At 41.9% G+C, this 25,645-nt stretch overlaps 1 protein-coding gene across 2 annotated transcripts in view; it reads left to right on the forward strand.

Moving 5' to 3' along the window:
* The window catches only part of rbms3 (RNA binding motif, single stranded interacting protein), a 253,939-nt gene that overhangs the window by 31,739 nt on the left and 196,555 nt on the right, over positions 1 to 25,645 (forward strand). Inside the window, exon 3 of one of the 2 annotated variants that reach the window (XM_070921153.1) lies at positions 23,816 to 24,040. The exons of the other annotated variant lie outside the window; for it this stretch is intronic. Coding sequence (XP_070777254.1) covers positions 23,816 to 24,040 — 225 coding nt within the window. The remainder of the gene's footprint in view (positions 1 to 23,815; positions 24,041 to 25,645) is intronic. 2 annotated transcript variants of the gene reach the window in all.

Raw genomic sequence — 25,645 nt, forward strand, 5'->3', positions numbered from 1 at the left:
ACAAGTAAGCCACGCAGCCAAACAGGGTTGTCAGAACAAAATAAGTCTGATCTCACATTTTACTTACTAGCTCTGCACTGCAATGTAAGCGCAATGCTGCTTGTTATTTCCATTTTTCTACAGTGATAATCAACTGGTGAGGATGGTGAATTTTTGTTTCAGACATGTAGCTTATGTCAGTCTTTTAGCATTATATCATTTATGTAGCTCTCAAGTGCATATCTAAGACCTCTTTTACAATATTCTTGTTTTAAAAACTCAGCCAAAGACGATAGTTTAAACTAACTCATGAAGCGAATGTGTCTTTTCAGCCAACATGGTCTATGGTTATCTCAGAATGAGCCTGCTTTTGTCTAGCTCTGAAATCAAGGATCCATTGTTGTCTCAAAAAAATCTCAGAATTTTTAAACTCTGCCACCATTATCTTGATACATGGTATATTCACTGTGGTAGAATGGAAAGCTTGGAGAGGCGTTACAACAGTAACTAAGGGCAATTGTATCTACAGTCTGAGAAAGTTTACAAGCACAAGACACAAGAGAGTGAACAACTAAAATCTTGTTGGAACAACCACTGTGGTTCAAGCAGAGCATGTAGACGGTATTTTTCCTAATATCCTCTATCTTCAACTTCCAACTTAAGTTTCAGTTTATGCTTTTTCCCTTTTGTCTTTCAACTTACTGTGTTTAGCATCTGAAGCAGACAACAACAGTGATGCTTCATCTCTAGGATCAGGCAAAACGTATCATTTTGCATGAGATGTACATGTAGATGTATATACCTATAACTCACCAGTCCCTGTGAATTCATATAACACTTTATTTTGGGTTGCAAAATGTTGATGTACTTTTACCCAGTCATTTTACTTTCCCAGAGCCTGATCTCAAAATCTCAAGAAAGTATTTTCGTTTATCAAACAGTCTCAGCTTTTTCCTGAGGAGCTGTTTTGCTCTTGGCTGAAAGCTGCTTGTGCACAATTTATAGTGAAAATGGGCCGAGATTTTCGGCTAGGTACACATACAGTATCTTTTGGAATGAGGCACCGGTGTGAGCGCTCTCTCAGATAGTCGAGGAAAGTATTGCAGAATGGGTGGGCATGCCAAAAATCAGAAATGTTTACAGAGATCACAGAGGAAATGAGGTAATTCTGTGGCGCTACTAATGGCAGAGTCTTGACAGAGGATATGTTTCATTTATCCTATCTGCATCAAGGTCGACGTGGCAATTACCACAGCGGGGAGAAGCTAAAAAAGAAAATCCACCGGCCCTGTGGTGAATATACAACAAATCACCTGTGCTGTTCAGGGCAGGGAAATTTTAAAAGGGGTGATATAAAGTGTAGCTCAAAGGCAGACTATTTAAGCATGGAGGAAGAGAGTGAACGGTTTATTACCCAGCCCAGCAGAAAGCCCACTGCAAGCTCACACCTTTTATTTAGCTTATACTAATGTGGCTGTCTTAGGGGACATGAAATACAGCTCACTCTGTTTCCTGAGGGAGATATCCACCATTAGCATTTTTGGTCTCTGATTACGATTAACAGGCTTCATAATAGGCCCCATGTCGCATCCACATTTTTATATTTTCTTCTCATAACAAGTTTTGGGTTAAGCATAAATAGACAGCAATTAGCAAGAACCCTCCCCGCTTTATTAGTATGAGAGGCACACCAAGGATTGTCTCAGTTTGCCACTAGGCCCTTGCCTTCCATCCTCCTCCTGTCCTCTCACCTGAATAGCTGCTCAGTACCTCAGTGTTGTCCCTCTTGATCCCTTTACTACTGCTTTCCCACTAGCCTTCATCCCTTCCCTGTCTTCCTTCCCTTCCTCCACACTCGTTACAGACTGTCAGGCTAGCAGCGCAGCACACTTGCTGTGTTCACGCCGGTTGGTCAGCTCAGATTGGCATGCACAGTGTGTCTCCTGGACTGACCTGCCTGCCTGCGTTGCTCTCCTATTAAAATTCCTGTGCCAGATCCCCAATGAGAAGAGTGTAGCAGGGTCAGCCTGGCTCGCTGGCCTCTCTCCCCCTGCCTGCCTAATGAAGAGGACGCCTGTTGGGTTCATTATTAAAGAACTGCTAATAACAGACGGAGAAAGAAGAGTGATGGAGAGGTAGGGGTGAGTGAGATAGAAAAATGGAGAGAATGAAAGGGGGGGAGGGGGTAGTGTGATTTCCAGCAAGAAACAAAGATGTGCAGGCGCCTTTGTTCCTAAATATGCTTTCACATACTGTAGCACCATCGCTGTACTCTTACTAGGCAGCTACTTGGAAAGCGTTTTCCAGGGTTTGAAGCGTGAGAGTGTGGACACTTGCGTATTGTGGTTTGGTTTTTGTTGACACTGGAATGGCTCTTTAAGTATGAACTATCAACCATTTAAATATTGCTTTTATCAATAAATTGTTCATTGTTCTTGCTCTGAACAATAGCTATACAAAAAGAAAATCTAGATAGATATACATTTTTTTTTCTTTGTGCATAAGACATAAAAGACATAACAAGATATTAAGGAAACCCAAGAGGATACAAAAAGACACTTATCTACTACTACTTATTACTACTAGTACTATCTACTACTACTACTACTTTCTACTACTCCAGCAGGAAACAGCAATGTTTTATTGTTTTAGAAAAAAAGAAACATAGTCATTCTGTCATGTTATCAAAGATTTACACTTAAATAAAACAATAAAATGCTACAATCAAAATGAGAAATATATTTCAACTTGAATTACCAAACTACAAAAACCAGAACCGCTTAATGGATTCAGCCTATATGAGTACTTTTACTGTAAAATTATCCTTCGATCTCCCTGCAGTCATTGTCTTATTATGTATTGGTGGCTTCCAGACAACTTAAAGTGCAAAAATGAAATCAGCATGTGTGTGGTCTCTTTAATTCCCGTGGGAGAATTGGCGTGTTTACTTAAATGTCCGTTGAATATTCCAATAGTTAGCACTAAAAATCCATATGTGCTCAATGCCTGCTTCTGCATTAATTAGCCCTTTGCCTCAGGAACCATTAATTACACTGGGATTATCATGTAACTATCCAGCAGATCCATATACTAGGTGGAGAAAAATTTCCATATAGATACTTGGTTTTTTTTGAGAGCAATAATAGAATTCCTTATGGCTGCCTGAAGCACATCCATTCTAAATTAGTCTGCCTGCTGCAGATGCTCTCTGTAAGTGATGTGGGGTATTATACAGGGTATTACCAAAGTCCTCAGAGGCCTAACCCAGGTCCCAGAAATTGTGTGTGTGAATGTGTGCATGTTCATGTGTGGTATGCCTTGCCAGGTTTGGGATATTCATGTTTATATCTGCAGAGCTCCCCACTATACCTCTCTCAGGTGTCCTGTCTCTCACCACAAACCAGGCAAAGGTTTAATGCAAATTACAAACCATAAACAGCCAAGCGTAACAGCATAAATATGTATCGGGATCTCAACTGCAGTACCACGTCTTTGAAGAGAGAGTGCCCATCTCATGACTCAAGAAAGTCAAGTAGAAAAAAAAAACAAAGTGATGGACTGCAAGCGTATATTTCTGTGAAACGGGCCGGGGATGTTTATACGGTTTTCATGCAGCGTGACCAGGGCCATTAGTTTCTGGTCGCTGCTAAGAAGCAGACCACAAGGCTTATTAAAAAGGAAGTTGGCCAATTAATTTAAGCCGGATATAGGATCTAGTTGCACACAAAGCACCACAGAAAAAATGCACTGAAGGAATGAAATGAAAAAGAAGGCATCGAAGGCATGTCTCCATTTTGAGGAGATTGAAGCATGTTTTATTCAGCTTGTTTCAGCAAGAGTGTGAAAAAGAGACTGCTTAGATTAGCATAATGGAGCTTCTTATCAGATCCTATGAGCCTCTGATGTTTACAGTCAATCATCGATGGAATGACAACAAGCAGCAAGAACACAGGAATGCTGCTGTAAGGGTTTTCAAGACGAGGAAATGACTGAAATTCCAAGTCATATCCCCCCATGTAGACAGGAGCATTTGATATAAGCCACAGCCATTATGCTCGTAGTGCTGAGGAAAAATGTTGAAATAGTCATATGATTCAATACAGAAATAATAAGAAGTTTGTTCAAATAAACCTACTGTAATTATTAAGCGGAGAGAGCCTGTGTTTTCCCTCTCTGTGTGTCTAATCTAGGTCACAATTGGATGGCTCATCCCTGTGCAGAAAGTAAATCCACCCAACGATCGTAGAAGGCCTTATCCTACTGTTTACAACAGAGCCGGGTCGATATCCACGGGAGGCGCTCAAATAAACAAACCATAAATGCCGGGGCTCCTGCTGCCCTCAGAGATTATGGCTGTAACAATGATTAATTTTAACAACCTGAGCTAATTGTCTCCGAAACTTTAGTTAACAGCAAATATGATCTAGCCCTGGGTGCTTTTCTCGTCTGTAATGAAGAATAATGAGCAATGGAATTACTGCTGGCACTTCATTGGAGATTTGTGGGGAGAGCGCAGAGGCCAGCAGGATGTGAGTCCGGGAATGAAGAGATAGACTGTATCTGTCTGTGCGTCTGTCTGTCTGGAAGGAAACGAGTGAGGAAGGAAGGAATAGAGACTTGTGTTTGGCTTGAAATCAAATTTGAACCCCCTTGATGAATGTGAGGCAGTTAGCCTTTTGCCTGTGTGTTTTGTATCAGCCGGTTTCTTTTTGACGCTCTGCTCTCAGCTGCTTGCAGGCGGTATGTCACATCTTACCCTCCTTGGAGGCATCCCATGAAGCCTCAGCATTTTTGCCTATGTTATGATGGATAAAGATATTGTCCTTCCCTCCCTCCTCCTCCTCCTCCTCCTCCTCCTCCTCCCCCTCCTTAAACTCCAACTCCTCTTATTCTCTCTGTTTACTGTCCTCCCTCTCCGTCTCTCCTTTATATCTCTCTCCCTCTCCCTGTGTGCCTCCGTGCATAGAAGTGTATAACACCAGTACTGCTGTAGAAAGCAGCTTGGCCTTGAGCAGTGTCTGTGATTCGCCTTCAATCTTAGCTGTGTGCTGGAACACCACCTGAGGCTGGAGATGAGACCTCTCCACAAGTGGCAGAGCTTAAACGCCCTCTTTTATCTGCGCTATCTCTCCCCTAGTGAAGTGAGAAAGAGCAGGGAGGGAGGGAGGGAGGACCGCCCTGATCCCTTCTAGCTGTGCTCTAGCAGAGAGATGTGTACATGAAGTGTGTGGTCTTTATGTGGAGGAGGAGACCCTCAACACCGACTGACAGCACATACATACTCTGCTGTCATTATAAGATTGAATACCATGTGAAAAGAGATGTAATCGATCTGATCTTTTTTTGCGACTTATTCAGCTGTGCATGCTCTACCATGAGTACACAATAGAATCTTTGTTCTTCCTCCTCACTTTCTCTACTTTCTGCTCCTTTTTTCCGTTGTTTGTAGGAGGAATGCACAGCATTGGTATGGCTAGTGCGGACTTGTATGGGATTAGTATTGTTATCACATTCCTGCTTCACAAAGGTGCAAAAAGACCCTGACCTTTAACGTAATCACTCTAACCTACACCGTATCTGACACAGCACAAGCGTATCCATATCCTTCTCTGCCTGCAGTCCACAGGCACCTTGGGAGAGTCAATAGATGTAATAAAACGTATTAGTGCAGTTGGATTGAATATGTACGTTACACTTGAGACGCAGTGAAGGTAGGGTCACATTCATAGAACTTAAATCCAAACCCCGCATTTCATTCAGTGTGCGGCAGGCAACTCCATTACTGAAAAGGTTGCCGTTTCTCATGCAGTTTCTTGAGAGAGGAAATTGGCTGCGTTCTCTCACTCCATTCCAGCGTTTGCAGTGGGACCAGTTCAAATGCCCCTTAAAACACTGAACTCTAATTTAACCACAAGCCTTGATGGGGACAGGCTCCGGCTAGAACTCCACATTCCGAAGTGAAAGGCATTTATACTGTATGTGTGTGAAGGGAATTCAGACACAATTACCAACATACTTGCAAAACTCATACTCCTCATACCACCTTTTATGATCATATGTTACCATCATGTCATAGTAAGTATTATTCTAAGGTATAACAGCTGTCAACTCGACAGAGAAACGGAAAGGCTAAGAGACAAAAACGATCTATTTTTTTCTTTCCACATACTGGAATTTCCTTCGATTGCCCTGCAATGTTTCAGGGGGGCTTGTTCATCCAATCATGTATTTGTGAGTTGATCAATTCAATCCAAACCTTTATTGTTCCTCAAGGAAATGTTGTGGGCAATTATACACAGTTTTGGTAAAAGGCACTAGTCAGTCAGTTTGCTGGATGTACTTCCTCTGAATAATATCTGTACTCAAAATGACTCACACGGTCCACTCCTCTGCTCAGCCCTGTTTGCAAAGATGTACTGGAGAGGGTCGTTGAACTTGAGGGCAAACCTTGAGAAAGTACATGTGCGGAAGTGGAATTTTCTTCATTGTACTTCAGAAAAATGATAGAAGTTGAACTACTTGACGGGGGTCAATAGTACTTATAGTAACACGGCTTTAAATGGATGATGAAGGTCTTTTCATATTAAGTACATACTCAGGAAGCTTGACAGCTCCAATGCCTCTGAAGCTGCTGAAATTGTCTAATGTTGAATCTAATTTCTTAATTTTCATTACCAGATTACCATGTCTGATCATGAAAACAAATTGTAGAGTGATGTTATAGAAAAACCTTTACATCATCATTAAACTTTGCTTTATTTGTAGCATTAGCATTTCTTTTAAAGATGTGTTCATGGATTGTGTTTTACAGTATTTATTCTTACACATATACCTGTCCAGATACAAGAATGTCCTCCAAGAAGAGTAAAACCTCCTTCTGTCAATTCAGGAACTCAAGCAGAGTCAAGCCGTGGAGATGCACAATTCATTAACTGAAAAGAATTACAAGCAGGCCAGATATGAATCATAACTGCTGTGTATCACTCTCTGTCTCATCAAATGAAGCATGAAAGAGAACAGTCATCTTCAAAATAAAAGCAGGGAGAGTTCTTGGGTTATCACCTCATTAATTTTGCTTCATTCTAAAAAAGAGCGGACAGTATGAATGTGTTTCCATCCAACATTTAATTAATTTCGATCACCTCAGGGTATTATGAGTCCACTTGTCTTTCAAGCGTTTCGTTAAATGACCATTTGTAGACTATTTCACTCACTTTGCTTATCTCTCTCTCTTGCCCCTCGCTCGCTCTCGGTCTTTGGCCATTAACATCTTTGTGAAAACACAGAGAGCCTCTCTGAAGTGATTGCTTGATGCTCTCTTTTTTAACCTCTTGAGAATACAATAAAAGTGAGACTTAGTTGAGTCCACATCTCTGTTTTGTCAGGAGGGACCTCTGACATTGAAATGGTTTTGCCTATTCATACTACTGTGCTTGTCTCAATTTACTGCTTTTTTAGTTTCAATAATATTCCATTATTGATCAATTTACTAGCAGACCTCATCAATTAATTGCAGATAGTATTGAGAATTCTCCAAAAGAATCCTGTTAACATCACAATCAAGTGAGTGTTGTGGACATGTGCACAGAATCACTGAAGATTGAGAGGTTATTTTGCCGCCTGGTGTGTTGGTTGCGCACAATTTAATGAAGATAGCACTGCGCTTTGGCACGCCACTTTTTAACTTATACAGGCAGTAGGTAGATGGCTTTCTTGCAATTTAAAAGCAGTTATGGATGACAGATGCTGGTAAGAATTTTAAGCTAAGTACACAGTACTTTACAGACATTCAAACTTTACAGACTACTATAGTTGCATTGAAATTGTATCAGGGTGCATTCACACCTAACCTTTTATGATTCCGTTCAGATGAACTCTGGTGTGTTTGTTTGTTCAGTTTGGTTAGTTTGGACTGATGTGAAAGCTGCCAATCGAACTCTGGTCCGGACTAAACAGTGGGGCAGAGAACGCCTGAAAAGGAGCATCTCAAGCACTCTGGTGCCGTACATTTCCTCATTAAAATGTAAGTGAAACATAACCACCTTACAGTAACTACCCCCTGTTCTACCTGGTCGTCATAATGTGATTTACCCTGGTGGGTCCATGTAGTGCTGATAATGTAGGATGACCATAATGATGATCACCAAAACTGTCCAATGAATGTGTTACCTGTCAGTCCATACAACATACTTAATGATAACTCCTGTTGGTTCATTTTTAAAAAGACATGTGTGACACGAACTGAAAGGAAACAATGTCATGTGCCTTGTGCTTGGTACAAAATCACCAAAGAGTCGTGCAAAATGTGGTTCAAGGTTACCAATAGCTGAAAAATATTTCAGCTAATATGAGATCAAACATATGTTGGGGTTAGATATATGCTAATATTGCAAGACATAAAATACTGTGTATGTGTCTAATGATGCAAAAAAAAACATGATCACAATATTTAGCATCACAATACATAGAGATAATAATTTTTGACATACTTGTTCAGCCCTAGTCTGCATTGTCATCAACATGGGCTGTTGTCAGATTGTGTATTCCTGAAGAAATAAATGGCAGCCTCAATACCCCAATCTGCCTCTCAGGGTTTTAAACATGCAATGTATTAGATGGGCCATTGAATTCAGCCAGGAGTCTTCTAGAGGCCCATGGGAGGAAACAGGGGCACATTAAAAGTGCTGATGAATCCAATCAGCCTGTTCGCAGGCATCCAACACAGATATGCCGGTGCACTAAGCAGCGCTACTCAAGGGCTTAATTAGAGGGATGCTTGTGTATTGTTTGTTTTCAGGCATTAGTAAAGTCTGTGTGTCCTGATAATGGAATTGGCTGGGAAATGGAATCGTTTGGCCCTGCCTTCATGCTGCTAGGCCTGATACTGCTTGTCAACACCATTGTTTCTTCACCCTCCTGTGGAGCCCCTATCGATGTCAGTGAAGGAAGACAGCTCTGCAGCAGCCAGCCAACCCCTCAGCCGGAGCACTCAGGTTCGCCTGTCAGCTAACAAGGCCCTCCATGCCGGAGAAGAGTCTTTTGTATTAGAATCTACCCCTAATTAGCAGCTGCAGTCCTTCCCCTACAGCCTGACACCTCAAATCATCCCGTCATTGCATGTATGCAAACAGTTTTTCTGCTCTTCCAGTGATCATCGCACTGCATCTTCATGTCTTGACTTTGTGACCTTTTCCTCCCCTGAAAAGCTCAGCTACAGAGCTACAGATCACAGCAGGTAGTTTGACCAGTATGTGAAATTAAGGTGCAGTAGTGATAATTGAGGATGAAAATTCATGACATGCATATACAGCAGAGCTGGTTGATGTGGTTGAGACATAATTCAATGCAGCAAATGGGATCATTACAATGTAATTCCAGAATATACACTACATATTAAACTAGGTAATTCCTAAATGATATTTTTTCCACAGCTGGGTATTTATTAGTAACCCATGACTGTTTCCATTGATATGAAAAACCATTGAAGGTGTGTTGTCTGCTCAACACACAGCTAGTTTAGAGTTGATTTACTGTCACATGATGTCTTTCAAATTTAAGGTAAAAGTAATATTGCTTTATATTTTCAACAATTGTCATTGACTGTGGGCTATTTTTACTTTAACATTTACCTACATGACTGTGGCAGTTCATGGCAGGTTAGTTAGATAGTAAACCAGCCACACCTACCCGCTTGATATGGGAATAAGCGAAGCTTAGGAATTCTTTCACTAGGCGAGGCAGGAATTCAATCAGTCGGACTATAGGGCTAGGAAACTGGGCATCCGACACAGTTATGCTTCAGCACTTTTCAATTTGGGCTTGGCCCGCCTGAGCCTCCGGCCTGTAGCGTATCATTAATGAAAGTCACATTAGACGTCCCTGTCATTCTTAGTCATCCCGCTCAACCAGTAGGAGGTTTCATAGCTGTATGGGAGGCTAATGTTCATAGTTGTATACAATACAGCTGTCCTACTTCCTCAACGCTACTTCTGTTTGCTTGGTACCTACTGGTTCTGTCAAGGCATAATGTGCCTTAGCTGCTGTGGAAGTCCCAACTCTGTTCTGCTGTTAAGAAACCTTCAAAAATAAACTGCTACACTTTTCCTTGTCTTCTCCCCAGCCCTTTAACTATTATTGTCTTAAATGTTTGATGATGTTTATGCTGCTCTCTTCATTGCTCAAAGGCTTTCTTGTGTGGTGTAGTAGAGGTCATGGATTCCTACATTTATACAGGGAAGATTAGATGGATGTCTTGGGTTTCCTCACGCTGTAACCGTAGCCTTTAGCTGAGTGGCTAACACTTAGTTGTAGCCTGGCCTGGCCTGTCAGACCTTTGCCCTTCAGGGGGAGCTCCATACTGTGAGGGTCAGCTAATTGTTGCCAACTTGAGTTTGAGGATCTGTGGCTTTGGCAAATAGCCTTTTAGTGGACATATTTGGTAAAAAGTAGTAATGCTTCCACGTTGCAAGTTAATGTGCTCTCTGGCTTAACTCTGTTTGTCCACACAAGGTCAAATTCCAGCACAGAAAGCACACGCTGCATTTTTTTGATGTGCGTCTGAACATCTTTGTCAAATAGCTGCTACTGACCTGTCAAGCAGTCATTCCCAAAAACAGAATTTAGTCTGTTCACCCATACTATCATTGTGGAAGCTCAGCAAAATATCAAACTATGCAATGGCCACATGGTGTTTTTGTGTGTCCATGTAACATCATTTTTTGATGCCTCTCTCTGTTATGTCAGTTTCTTTTGGGACTTTGACAGATTAACACATCGACAACAACTCACTTTAGGGGCTCCTTGTTTCTTCTCGACTCTTCACTTGCCTTTGTTGTCTATATCATGTCACCTCTCTTAGCCTGTGGCTCCATTTCCATACCAGAGCTGTCAAAAGAAATCACACTCATTTATCTGCCTGAGAGATAGGATGTGCAAAAAGAGGTCTGAGTGTGCATTGTGGTCTGATTTGGATGATAAGGCAAAATGGAAAATACAAGGAAACTCTGAGGGGTTTCAAGTGAAAAGCCTTATTGCAAAATTTATCGTTGCTTTCTGCACATGGAGGCCTACACACGTGCAGACATTCACACGTATGTGTAGTATAAGTAATTAGATTCAGTCTGGCAGGAGACTAGTCCACTCTCTCACAGCTTGAGAGGCTATATAAAACAGGGTGTGGAACATGTGGAAACTGTGATCCTCCATCTGCAGTCGCCTGCATGGCCTCTCTCAGCCCCAGAGGAAACATGCTGCAGTAGGAGGATTTGTGTTGTGCAGTGCAGTGAAATGCATCTTGCCAATGCTAACTTTGACCACCAAACATAAACCAAAACCTCAAATGATAGTTTCATTAGAACCCTATGAACTTAAGGAAGACTTGCGGTGTGGATTCGGAAGCTATTACTGTTTTTCTGACAGAATTACAGAGATTGATGGCTCAGAAGAGCATAAATCATGAAGTTTCTCGAGCTGACTCAGTGTTCCTGGGTGTACCCTCCCTGCTGTTTTCTGATTTATTGTTAGTTTGGCCATTTGCTGAATGTTGGTGAACACTCCAGTGTGCACCAAATCATTTGGCCCCTGAGAAATGACGACAGGAGCAGAAAGTGATGTTCATTAGTTGATGCATCATTCATTTCCACACTGTGCATGACATGATGTTCACTTTACATGATCTGGTTTATACTATAGAGCATTATGTACTGAGCAGAAATTAGCGTGTGACTAAAATATGTATGTCGAAATAGTGTTTGTCCAGTTGGAGCTGCAGTCTATACATTATCTTTGGCTGCTGTAACGTGTGTCTCTTGATGGCTTGCCTCCCATCCATGCTCTGATGCTGTGTGATTTGTGTTTTGCGACTGTTGTGATGTGCTCAGCATCCTGTCATTTGCTGTTCCAGAGGAGCATGTTCTCATGCGAGCTGCGCTCCTGCTACCGAGGACTATCGCTAACACCACAAGCAGCAAATATTCACTTTGCACTCCATCACTGCAGGGCAGACACATGAGTGCTTGCACTTCATTAACTTAATTAATTACTAAATGCACACAAGTTCAAGTGCCACAGCTACTTCCTCACATTAGTGCTTTAAGGGCTTTTAACTACGTCTTCCATAACTGTTCAGTTGGATAGTGCCTGTAAAGCTAAAAGTGTGAAAAAGGAACTATGGACCCTGGTGGTCTGATTTTAACCAGATGATCTGAGTTTCAACTCTCCACAAGCCCTTTTTTTCATGCTGAAGTGTCAAATCTGTACTAGCGCTTCTAAATGGCCGATCTTGTTTTTTTTTTTTACTGTGGAGGTTGACAGGAGAAAAAGCGAGTCTCCCCCTTGCAGACCAATAGAGCATTCCAAAAAAAAACAAAAAAGAGGTAGAGCCACATTACCTGACATGTGGTGGTGCATTGGTATCACAGTGCAGTCCTTTCAAAACAGTGACAGTATAGCTGTCTAGCTTTCTCAGGGGGCCAAGAGCCACTGCTCCGACATGTTTCTGTGTCAGCGGTCTAGAGGGGAGCTGGAATGTGTTCATGACTCTACATGCGTACCCTGTTATGCTCCACTGGGGTGCAGAGTGGCGGGATCACTCTTTTTTTTTTTACTGCAGTCCCTTATGTCTTGTCTTTCATACGTTGAAAGAGCGAGATAGAGAGATAGTGGAACAGGAGATAGAGCATGAGCGATGACACATTGTGGAGCCTGTTTCCACTCTGAAGGTGGTCATTGCCATGATGTTTAAATAGGCCCAATGTGCACACTTTTCATCTAACAATGAAGACCACTAAAAGGAGTGTAAACACTTCACTGAAGTGGCTTGCTCTTCAAATTCAGGAATATAAAAATTCACACAATACCCATTCATTTCCAGGTTCACTGTATTTTCTAGAAATACTGCAAAACATTGTATTCAGGTTCAAAGTGTCTTGAGTGTTTTCTCTGCCTTGGCCTTACCTGGTCCTCACCCAAGGCTGCAAATACAGGAAGAAAAAAGAAGTTTGCATGTGTGGTCTAGAAGTTGTTTTAATTTGTTATTGCTGAGGACAAACCTACACTCTTCCTACGCAAATAGGAAGAGGGATGATTATAAAGCTTGATCCAACTCTTAACCATAGGAAAAACTCTTGTCTCCTTTACTCCGAGGATAATTGTCTGTTCTTTTTTAGTGGAAATCAAAACAAAGCCCAAGGTTTAATAATGATCTGTGTTCATAACAGCAGTACATTCTCAGCATTTCAGCAAGTCATATTGCAGAAGGCGGCCTCATATGGGAAACTTGTGTGCTCGTTTCAAAACTATACAGTTTTCATCTGAGCGGAGAGAGAAGACTTTATTGAATTTAAAGAAAAATGATAACATCATGTGGAGACAGTGTGCAGAGAAAATAGACTTTTATCAAGAAGTGTTGTTATTGGAGGACTGCAGTGTTCGCTGACTTGGTTGCAACTTGGTTTGTTTTCTCGTGCTCTTGTCTTAATTCTTCATTTCCAGCCTCCACAGGGATCTTACAGAGACAAAACAAAAAAGAGATTTCAAACCTGAGAGGAGAAAAGAGGAACTGGAGTATGGCATTTTCTGTCCATCTTTTGACCCTGACTCTTTGGGGTTGTCATTCATATGAGTATGTGTATGTGTGTCTTTATGTTTTTGTTTTTGTGTGTGGTTTCTTTTGAGTGGGCTTTGTGCTCAGCAGCCCTTGGTCTGTTAAAAAGGAGTATGACAGATGCCATTAGAATAAATACCCAAAATAATGTTACAATTGTTTTTGCCCTTCTTATTTTATCTTCCATATAAGTCAACAACTTATTTCTCTGATCAAGCACTACTGACGCACAGTGCGATCCGTGATGGCTGACAGATGTGCACATTTGAAGGTGGTATCAAGTTTCTTCAAGGTGGAAAGGGGGTACAGGCCTAGAAATAGCAGCAGCAACAGTAGGCAGCTGGGGTCCACATCATCCTGAGAGGTGCTGCAGCAACCAGGGCCCATCTGGAGGGAACAGAAAGCCAAGGACACTGCAGGAGAAGAGGGGAGAAGAGAGGAAGCTACAATGCAAGGCCCTCCTCATTCACCTTGTCATTGGACATTTGGAAAAGCAAAGACAATTATCTTGCATTTCTTTGTTTTGTTTTATTCTTCCTTCCTTTGAGCAGTCAGACACGCAGACAGACTTAAACATCCTCTGACAGACAAGAGCCTGCCGTAGAAGACTCTACATCGCCTCAAAGCCATGCACATCTCCTCTCATCTTACTCCCCCTCTCCTCTTCCCGTCTTCTCATGTTTGGCCGCTAGGACACGCGTCAATGACAGAAGCACAGCCAAACTTAAGTGCTGCCTTGTCCCGCCGCAAGCTACATTGTGTAGATATCTGTGGTTTCTATGGTACCACCACTCATTTAATTGTCATTTTACATGGCTTATATGTAGGAATGATTGCAGCAGGGGCAGGGTTATATGATATAAAATCTATATCAAGATAAAGTATAATGATTACTCAGCCATGTGGCTAGATGGCAGTGTCACTCAGACAGTGTATATATGTCTATATCTATATATCTCAACAACAACAATATAATGGATGAATCCTACTGACTGTGGTGACCAGACTTTTCCTTTAGCGCCACCGTAAGGTTGACATTTGCGGTCTCCAGAGCTATTGTATATATTGCCATGACATTTGGTGCAGACAATCATGTCCCCCTCAGGATGAATTCAAATAACTTTGGTTATTTAACCAAATTAACTTAGAATTTAGCTTAAAGCATGGCTGTGCCTAAGTAAAGCCTCACAGAGCCCCTAGCATGGCTATAGGCTGTTCAGAAAGAAAGTAAGAAATTTGTCCGCCGGACCATTTGTGAAGTCTCTGTTGATTCACCCCAAGCAGCCAATGTACCAACTGTACAGTTGTTAGCTCTTGTTGTCAGTTCTTTCTGTGATTTCCCTCTAGTCTCTCTCCTTTTCCCTCTTGTCTCTGCATGTTTGTGGAGTCTTGTTTATACATCAGTGCATTTCAAAGCATTTCCTTTACACTCCTTATATATATGTCCTGTTAATTGCAATATGACCAGTTAAAGATAGTGGGCTATTGGCTGATTGGTTGGTTAATTCTCTGGTAGGATGTCAATGTTTATTGTAGCTTTTGTCAGTTTATAGACAAAAGACATCATACTATAGACATTATAGACACAAAATTGCAACAGGAGTAAATTTAGGAAAGAGATTCATAATGTTGTTGTTGTAAATTGTCTAAACCAACTTTTAGCTTTAAGTAGTTTGCATATGTGTCTCATGGAGCCTTTAAAATAACACGATTAGGTAAAGAGAGTAGTTGCAAATCAATTGTAAAAATGTCAGTCAATGAACTGGAACTGAAACAAATCTGTGTTTGTTATAGATTTAGTTTTAATTAAGAACACTGTACATATGTTCTGCACTCTTTTACCACAGACCACCTCTCACTTAGTGATCATATGTGGCTATTTCTGCATTGTGTAGGTGTTGTTTTAATGGCACCGAGCTCCAAAAAGCCCTCGGGATTTAGTGTGCCGGACTCAGAGGCCTCTGGCAATCAGAGGCATCCATCATCCCGATAGTTTATAGAGTGATGAAAGGAGGGAGAGAGAGAGTTGGACAGAGAGAGAGAGACAGAGAGAGAGAGGTGGAAATGCATACAGAGACAAAGAGAGACAGTGATAGAGCGAGGTGAACAGACAAACTGACAGAGCCAGAGAAGTGGGTGTATGAAAAGCATACATAAGAAGAGGACTAAAATGTCAGTGTGAAAGCATTTGTCTGGAGGTGTGATCCACTCAGACGCAGCTCGGCTGCCCCAGTGGGTAAACAGCTGTAATCATAGTTCAGCAGCAGACGTTAACAGCCTGTCGCTATACTGCTGTTAACAGGTTGAAGTACTTTGCATTACATCCCGGATTCCTGTAATTCAAAACATTTATTTGGTGTCTCAGAGTCAGTGGAAGGTTTTTACAGTTTTTATCTTTTTTTTCATTTCAGCAACATTCGACTACTGAAGTGCTGTTGTAAGTTGCAATGAGGCTGACACTCCATTTTCGCACATTTTAGATCGTGTCTAATTGTCTGTGGGTCTATTTTAGACCATGTTTGACTTTCTTGGGACCCTTTTCGATCAGGAAAATACACTCAGGTCCATAAGTTTGGACTGGTGAAGACCTCAAATCTGAAGGTGTCACCTTGGGTTCTGGAAAAATTGTACGTTTTGAATTTTCCCAGAACCCAAGGTGACGATGCACAACAGACCTGAGGGAAATCTACCTGAATCCCACCTGCATAAATGCATTTCCCTGATTGAAAATCTGATTGGTGGCACAGTGGTTAGCACTGTCACAGTCCAAAACCTAATGGTATTCAATTTACAATGGCATAAAGAAGAGAAAGTCAGCACATTTGCACATTTGGGAAGTTCAAAGCATAAAACTGGCGCTTTTTACTTCACAAATGACTTAAACAATAAATCAATTATCAAACGTAATCATTTTCAGTCAATGGACTAATTCATTAATCTATGATATTTGATCTGGAGTTTCATCTCTTTTTCCACCGGCCACTGCTTTCCAGCATTAGGCCTTCATCTCCCCTTAAAGGACCCCTGTGTAAATGTTTATGGCCCCTCTCCACTGAGGGGGTGGATGCTGCTGCTTCTTGTTAGGCCAAGCATAGTGGGAGATCGAAGGAAGGTAGTGGGAAAGGGAGCATGAGTACTTTGGGTATGTGTTTTGCTGGTGTACGTGTTACCAAAATCAAGCCATTTCAATAAAGTCACTTTGTCTGTTAGTCAGATCGCCCCCCATGTCTTTCCATTTGCTTCCCATAGGATGTCAAGATGCAAATTTGAGGCTCTACATCCGCTTCACAGCAGCAGCCCCCAGGCTCACGGTTCATCAGAGCATAAACATGTGTCAGGCCAAGGAAAATATTTGGAGAGAGAGATAACAGACAAAGAAAGTTGTGAGGTTTACTTAGAGCTCCAAGTGTGGAAGGGTCATGTTATTGTTCGTCAAAGATTCTCAGAGGTCAAAGACTCAATCTTTTCTTTCTGTCCTCTTTCCTCTTTTAGTCTCTCTTTGTGCCCCCTCAGCACCCCCCCTTCACATCCCTTTCCCTTCTTTCCACACCTTGAAAGACTCAGAGCCCTATTTGGTATGAAAACAGGTTTCTTAAAGGAGTAAACTCTGTCTCTTCAAGCTGTTATACATAAACAGCGTATTGTGCTGCCTAATACCTTGAAATAACTTGAGCATGGGTACATTGTGCATCCTGATCCCATCTCTCGAGACTAGAGCACAGACTCTAAACAGGTAGGGCCACAACAGTTTGTATGGGGACTCCTGTCAATAGAGATTTCAGTCACACTGAGGTCAGCGCAGAAATATTAACAGTATACACCACACTCTAAACTTAGCAGAGCTGACCCCAAGTACAGCACTGTACTACTTCTATGAGTGGCTGTCAGCCAGTCCGCATATAATGTCACCCTCTGACCCAGTTGCCTTGGTTACCACCTACTCCGTGTCCCTCCAGACTCTCATCTAAGATCACAAAAGTGTTTTCTTAGAGCATTATTAGAGGAAGCGGAAAGGAAAAGAGGGAGAAAGAGAGAGATAGAGAAGCAGAGACAGAGTGTGTGGTGTGGGCTTTGCCAGCCCGCTCTGCCCCGGTGCTTGTGAGTGTGAAGTCACCAGGGGTAACTTCTCACTCGCTCATTCCTTCCCTTTTTCAACTGAGAGCAGCCTGAAACCTGTCAAACTTCCCACGCGCCAAAATCCACACATGCCCTGCCACTGCGTTGCCTTGGTTACGATTGAACTTGGTCCTTGGGCATTGGAGAAAGGATGAGGGTGGGTGGACAGAGGTGCTGTTTGGGATTGTAGGTGGAACTGCTGGTGACCCGATGAGCCCGTCACACCTCCGTTTGCTGCGTTTTGCCGCCAGTGACAGTCAAAGCCTGAGAGTTTGGCGGTGGGAAGCTGACTTGTGCGAGGGGCTAAGGATTGGCAAAGGAGAGCGACTGGTACAGAGGAGGCCATTTCACGCAACACAGCTTCCAGGAAGTCAGTCATCAAAGATGCCAAAGGAAAGCTGCATCTCTTTCATAGCCGGCCAAACCGAGCAACCAGGCGTGGAGGGCCCTCTAGAAGACAATATCCCCTAACTAATGCCATCTGGGATGACTTTCCTGGTCCTTGTGTTGAAGCCTCTCACCCTTAAACCATTCATTTCAACTGTCATTTCAAAAATGCTTCGCACTTGGTTATTTAGGCGTTTGTCGTCATGTTTTAGGGACCTCATTTTTGTTCATTTGATGGGTTTTTGAATAATACTGTGGCAGTTTTACGCCAGTGCACTGGAGGTTGTCTGTTATTCTGCATGTGCTGTGTGTGAAATAGGAATATGGAGATGACACAGAGAGGAAAAGGGGCCTTTTTGGCAGCACTCCAGTCTCTTTGAAAAAAAAAAAGGGCTGAGCCAAGATAAGACAGTTTGGCCAACAGGAAACCAGCACATTTTGATTTGGATCTGTGTTGTGGGAAATCACCATTTCTGCCTAGCAGTACACATGTATCCAACAACAGCTGTGGGGCACAGTGCCTTCAGGATGATCAGATAATCACAATACAGTGTTATTAAATGCATAGAGAAAAGAAAAAAAGCATATGCCTAATATTTGTCATAATGTTTAGTATTACACCCTTAGATGAAAGTTACACCTTAAGATAAAATTAGATAATTTTTCAGGAAAAATAACAATGAATAACAAAAGACAATATGTTGCCTCAGGGTGTTTGATTCATCCAGCAAGAAAGTCAGTATACCAAGCTGAAACCATAAAAGTGTAAAATTTCACAGAGAGCCATGAAGACATATTCCTGTTAAACTTTCTGTAATACAAAAGCAATCTGATGTCTCGGCAATAGGCCACAGTTTGCTTCCTCGCCACCTTACCGGAATGTGTTTTTGTTCTATTGTGTTATAGATTTCATGGTGGAAATATTTTCTGGAAAGCAAAGAATTGTTCAGTATGACCATATTATTTCTTAGAGGGAACCTCATGGGGAGGCTTCATCATAGTTATGGGGTCACACAGTGTTCACAGACAAATGACTCCTGTGAATGAGGGAGCAGTGTCTTTCTTTTTTGCCGTTTGGGAATCATAAAAAAAGGCCAGTTTAACTTTGTTTACATCCATCTCCAGGGACTTGACACTACCATTACCACAGCTGGATTTAATTTTATGTATTCTAAAAGAGCAATACATTTGCACTTCCTCTGGTAAGTTATTCATTTAATGACACATATGCATTCGTTTTCATTCCAACATGAGCAGCAGGACGCTCAAGAGTTCTGTAATTCACAAAGGTCCATCCCCTGACACCCTTAACCACGCAGTGTCACCAGGGAGAGAGAGGAGAGGGAAGGAAATCACTTAACCAGTGAAAAATGGACTCAGAAGAAGTGCTATGCTCTGGTTCATCTCAGTGTATTAATGGAGCCACAACCTCCACTTACTTTTTCATAGCTGAAGGTGAAGCATTATCCCGCCTCGACTTGCATGTTTAGTAATAAATGCTGTCGATAACGTCCTGGCTTGTTGAAGTATTTAAATTTTTCTTCTCTGTTAAGCCAAATTAATATCTTGTATCAAGGAAATAATGCACATCCCTCTATTTGTGGCATGTATTATTATCTAAGGTTAACATGCTGGGAGAGATGATATGTGAACCAGATGTGGAGCAGCGCGAAGCAGCTGTTTTTAAAGGTTTCAGGATGCATTTATAGAGTCTGACTGGTTGCTTGCGGATACCCTGGATACATTTTTCAATACAAGTGCTGATGAGTTTTGTTACCCATGCCAAATATTTTTTTCTTTGCATTACCTTGCCTTTAAGCAACAAAAGATGTTTTTCTGCAAATCCCCCTTTTTGATTTAACAAAAGAAGCCAAATATCTGAAACCTTAAATGTAGTCTGAACATAAGCAGCTTCTCAAGAATTTTGCCTACATTAAATATTGTCTAAAATAAGCAAAATTAGGATTTAAGTCAGAAACGGTCAGATCAAAGAATAAGAGTAGTATGAATCCTAGCAAGTTTTCTGTACTTGACAGTTTTCGATTAGGTTTTTGTACTACGCTGCAGACACATTTCGGTTGGTACGAAAAAGGTATTTAGGTCCTGTACCCTGCCCTAGTTTTCTTACTTGCTTTAGATCAGAGGTTTTCACACTGTGAGATACTGCGTGAGGTGAAAGGGACAGGTGCATGCCGGTGTTCTACAAACAACGTGAAGTTCATTATTATAGTTTGGCCCACTTATCAACACGGTCAGCAGTTGGAGCTGCAGCAGCGTCTGTGACAAATCAGCTCATGGAGGTGGTTAAGCTACTTTGCCTCACTTCTCAGGACTTCTGAACTTTTTTCATGTTGCACCAGTATTTTTATAGTAATAAGGCTCAGAATATCGGTCCTCACAAAGGTTGACATACTGTACAAGAGCACACACACACACACACACACACACACACACACACACAGAGGATATGGTTTGCCCTTGTTAAAAAAAAGAGTGAAAACTATATTTTTCTTCCTCATCATCTCACTTGGTAAATTTTGAGCAAATCAACCACAGCACAAACAGATACATAAACACATGCACGCACTCTTATGTGATCTGCTATAGCCCTCATTGTCATAGGCCCTATCCCCTAATCTTCTCCATCACAACCACAATCCTAATTTTCATCCTAACCTCAAGCCACAATCCTTGACCCTTAAACAACCCTCAAACAGCCCAGTTTTCTAAGTGTAAAACTCATATCGGTCCTCACAAAGGTTGACATACTGTACAAGAGCACACACACACACACACACACACACACAGAGGATATGGTTTGCCCTTGTTAAAAAAAAGAGTGAAAACTATATTTTTCTTCCTCATCATCTCACTTGGTAAATTTTAAGCAAATCAACCACAGCACAAACAGATACATAAACACATGCACGCACTCATGTAGACACCAGCCAACACACACACACACACACACACACACACACACACACACATCTGTTTGCCTGCATGTAAAACATTCCCCCTCGGAGGAGGAAAAGCCTTGTGTAACCAGATCTTATTGGCCCTTATATAAAAGGGAGAAATATGGGCAGAGAGTAGCTCTCTGACGAGCCGCTGAAAGTCTGTCACATGAATCTGAGTCTGGGGACCAATCATGCATTCCAGTCGGGGAATGTCAAGACCCTCGGATCTCAGCCTCATGTTAAAACACAGCACTGCCCCTGTGATATAAAGGGCGGATATCTTGTCACTCATGCAGCGTAGCAACCCAGCCTTGAAACATTTTCATCAGTGACTCTGTTATCCCATATAACTTATATGCATGAAGCATATTTAAAAACCTCTCCCTCGAGATACGGTCTAAACACCTCTGCATAGATGCATTTGTTCTAAATGCCTCCTCTTTGGCTGAATAATCCTCATTTATAGGGCCAATGGAGATTGTTGCATGGCTTGGGGCAGCACTTAAACTCTATGAACTGGTGAATACTTGCGTTAAAAAAGTAGCGGCTGTGGCCATGCAGCTTAATGTACCATATTTGGAGCTGTTCCTTCCCTTCTGGCTTTTACAGTGGCTGTATAATAGTGCGAGAATGTCTCTATAGCACTCAATAACTTGCATCAGTGAGGCATAGCTCTAAATGCTGATGCGTTGTTAGTACAATATATCCTGCCCACACATAGTTCTCAAATTTTGACCCTATGACTAAATCCGTCATTTAAAGCCTGAGAGAAAATAACAACTCAGAGTGTTTGATGTGTTTGACAAAAGCAGGAAAAAAATACACAAACTTGCTTTTTTCTTTTTTCTTGCAACTGAAGTTTCCATTTTGACACTGTTCAAAACCTGGTGATTCAAAATCAGTGCTTCACTATTTTTTCCCAGAACCTACGGTTTTATTACACCAGTGGGCCTCTTTCAGGCTCCTCTATGGACTCTGCGTTATACTGTATAAATGCATTTATCCTGCTTTGGGGGAAACTGCCTCCTCCTGTTTTATATTAACATGCACCCTAAACCTGTCGTTATATATTGTATGTATTAGGCTGAACTTTGGCTTAGGTTTTCCCCCTCCGGTTCTTTCGTGATGAAGAATACGAGACTGGCAAGCTTTCTAAGTACAGCTGTGAGTCTACATTGCTGCCAGGGCTCTACCTCAGTATCCCCTGTGTGGGATGGCCTCTGACCTCAGTGAAAATCTAAGAGGGGCTAAAGGGGACTGTTAATGCGCACTAGTGATGTACAGCTGTGCTTCATTCAAGGTGGTTTGTCTTTGCTCTGCACACCATTCGCACATGTAAATGAAATCATGGCTAAATGGTCCTCAGATTGCGTCATATTTCACATGTTTTTGCTGAGGGAGTGAAATCTGAATCAGAATGATTAGAGAAGTATAAATAATCAAATAAAAACCTATTTATTAGTTAAAAATTAGATTAGATTAGTTTTTTATTTCTTTAAGATCCCTATTTAATACATTCAGACTCAGCCCAGAGTGTATTAAACAGTCAGGGCTGCAACTAATGATGATTTTCATTATTGAATAACCTGTAATTGTTCTGTGTGCAGTATAATAGGTCAGAGAGTAGTGAAAAATGTCCATGGCAAGTTTTGAGACCACGTTTGTCTTAAAATTGTTTGTGTTGGCCAGCCAACAGTCCAAAACCCAAAAGTTTTCAATTTATAATAATGTAAAACAGAGAAAGGTAGCAAACCAAAATGACCAACATTTCTGTCAATTAATTATGTGTCGAACAATATACTGATCAAACTAGATATTGTTTCAGCAAATCTTTTCTTGTCCACGATTGTAGCATGTACGGAAGAGCGTGTGTGTCTGCTCTCAGGGTGCAGGTCTGCAGCTCTCCACATTTTAAAAGAAACAGATCCTGTTTTCAGCTTTGTGACAATGCATTTCTCAGCAACAGGTTATTTTATATGGTTTGTTTAGCTTCTAATGTAGGAGAATCTGTGATTAACAACCCAGCAAACCCTATCTGAATTTTCATCATGAAGTAATATACCTGCTGTTTGGAGACTTATTACAGGTTAAAACAAACTCAAAGTGGCATTGCTGACCAGAGTTTGCAAATATTATAGAATTTGCCCGAGGTCTTGTTAAAATGCCACAGATCGGCATGTGTGCCCTGTGTGTCCTGTATTTTTTTTCTATGCTCCAATGGCCATGACAGCCCAGGTAACCCATCTCAGAGCGGCATAAGCCAGCCTGTCAGCAGATTCAGCCCTGTGTTTCCTGGACCCTGTTGATACCCAATACATAATGCCACACTGGGAAACCCATTGCCTGCATGTAATCCAAGCATTTTATCAAACCAATCAGAACTTTTCTAGCAAGAACACATCTCGACCGTGACAGAGGGGGGTTTCACAACATCTGGTGCTCGGAGAGAGGAAGGGCGGGTGAAAAGAAAGTGTGAGAACAATCTTGATGCTCTGGTATGGAGATTTTAGATCAACACCACGTCCTGCTTTCTCTTTCGATACAGGTCAGTGAGCGGGCAGTCAGTTGTCAGTGCTTGCCCGCTGCAGAGTGGAGGCTGCTCGCAGTTATGCTATTGATGTTCTTGACGGTAGCATTTGTTACTGCACTCCCTCACAGTTTCTCCCTTCTTCTCTGTCGCTCACCCACACTAACCCCTTTCCTTTCCCCTTTCCCCAACCTCCTGTTTCCTCTTTCCATTTCCCTTCCCCATTTTGTTCCTTCCCACCAGCCCAGTGCAGCGGTGAGAGGTTACCACAGTGGTAAGGCAGCAGCCGTGAGTCCAAGCCTTGGCTCCAATTGGACCACTGGTAGCAGTGGTGGTCAAGGGGCCAGGAGTGGCCCCTCTTTCACCCGTGCAAGTCTGCAGCATTACCTGTCCCACCACCAACAACCCCTGCATCACCATCCGCAGTCCACACACACAAGCTACACCTACTGCCCGGCCCATACAGCTGTGAGTACAGCAGATTTCTTCTTTCTCCGCTAATGTCTCTCCGTCTCTTCTAGTTTGTTTGTTGCTCTCATCTTTTAGAACACTTGTCTGCTCTCTCTGTCTTATTTCTTATTGCTAATCACTCTCTCTCTGCTGTCCATTAGTGGCTGTTATTATCAGGGAAGCTTTTATGCACACAGCAAATTCTCTTTCTCCATCTCACCCCTCCTTGCTGTATCTCTTTAATCTTTCCCTCTTTCCTACACTCATTCCTCTCAAGCCCTCATTGTGTATATCCCTTTCTCTCACTATTTCTTCCTCCCTCCTTCCTCTGCTTTATCTCTTCCTTTCACCCTCTCTCTCCCTCTTCTCTTCTCTGCAACTTAATTTGTTTTTCTTTCATCCATCTTGTGCATCGACGGTGCAATGAGAGACTAATTGAGGTAGAGACACTTTTGGACGGCTTCCCTTGTCATTATCCTTGGAATTAATTGCTGTTCTGCAATCCGTTTGATTTGACTTTATTGGTGCGATCTGGTTTTCTAATGTAACGTTCGGGGTGTGACTGGAACTCAGGCACGAGCCAAATTGAGGAATTTTATTATCGTCATGTTGCTGTCACAGTCCCAGAGCTGGAAACAAAGATTTGGCAGGTTTTTATTTCTCTGTATTTCTCCCTCTAATAAATGTATTTACAAGGCTTCACACCAAATCTTTCTCTCATTCTCTCTTATTTTCCATTACAACACTCTCTCATCTTACATAGGCACCACTTAAATTCCCAGCTGCCTATTTGCCAACATGTTGAGACTCTCCTGAAGCGCTTGCATGCAACGATTGAAGAAATTGGACTGGATTAAGATATGATAATCATCACTGTAGGTTGGCTCCTGGTTGCACACGGCATTCCTTTTATGTTATTCCTGTGATATCAAGGCACACATTCATTCAGAGCTAGCCCCTTTTTAGTAAGCAGGAAGGAAAATATCTTTGAGTGCTCAAGCTGTTGTGTGTAGTCACCTTCACTAACAAACACCACTATTAACACTGTCATTGCTTCTACCGCCACCACCTCCCGCAAAGAGGAGCAGGGGTGTTTTAAACTCTGTGTGTGCACAAACAGGAAGCGAAAACAGAGAACATTCCACAAGACAGACATAAACGCTGTGGCTGTGGTTATAGTTGTGGTGGGACTCTGTCACATGTTTTTGGGAACATCATGGTCCTTTCTGTTCTTCACTGCCACTCCCCCGAGAGGGAGCACAGTCATCGCCATCAACACACACGGGACACAGGAGTGTCTGAATTCTTTTCATGCTGTTGACCTAACTGGGCTTGTTTTCCCAAAAGCTGAACTAACATGAACCCACTTTTGTCCTCCTCTGGCTAAGCTTGGTCGTTGGTTTCCTGAGTGACAAAATAAATCTATCCCTAAACTAAAAAGTACTCAACAACTGTCTCACCAGACACACACTAGCTGTGTTGGCAGTATTCAACCTCATAATTTTTTTGTAACGACTGAAAATTGTCCACAGCACAAAGTATCCAAAACTGTCAAGTACCAAAAGTTGGCGTCATAATTTTATGATTATGACTTATATGATGATTTTGCAGGGAAAGTTCTTG

The sequence above is a fragment of the Enoplosus armatus genome, chromosome 16, assembly GCF_043641665.1.
Source record: "Enoplosus armatus isolate fEnoArm2 chromosome 16, fEnoArm2.hap1, whole genome shotgun sequence".
NCBI lineage: Eukaryota > Metazoa > Chordata > Actinopteri > Centrarchiformes > Enoplosidae > Enoplosus > Enoplosus armatus.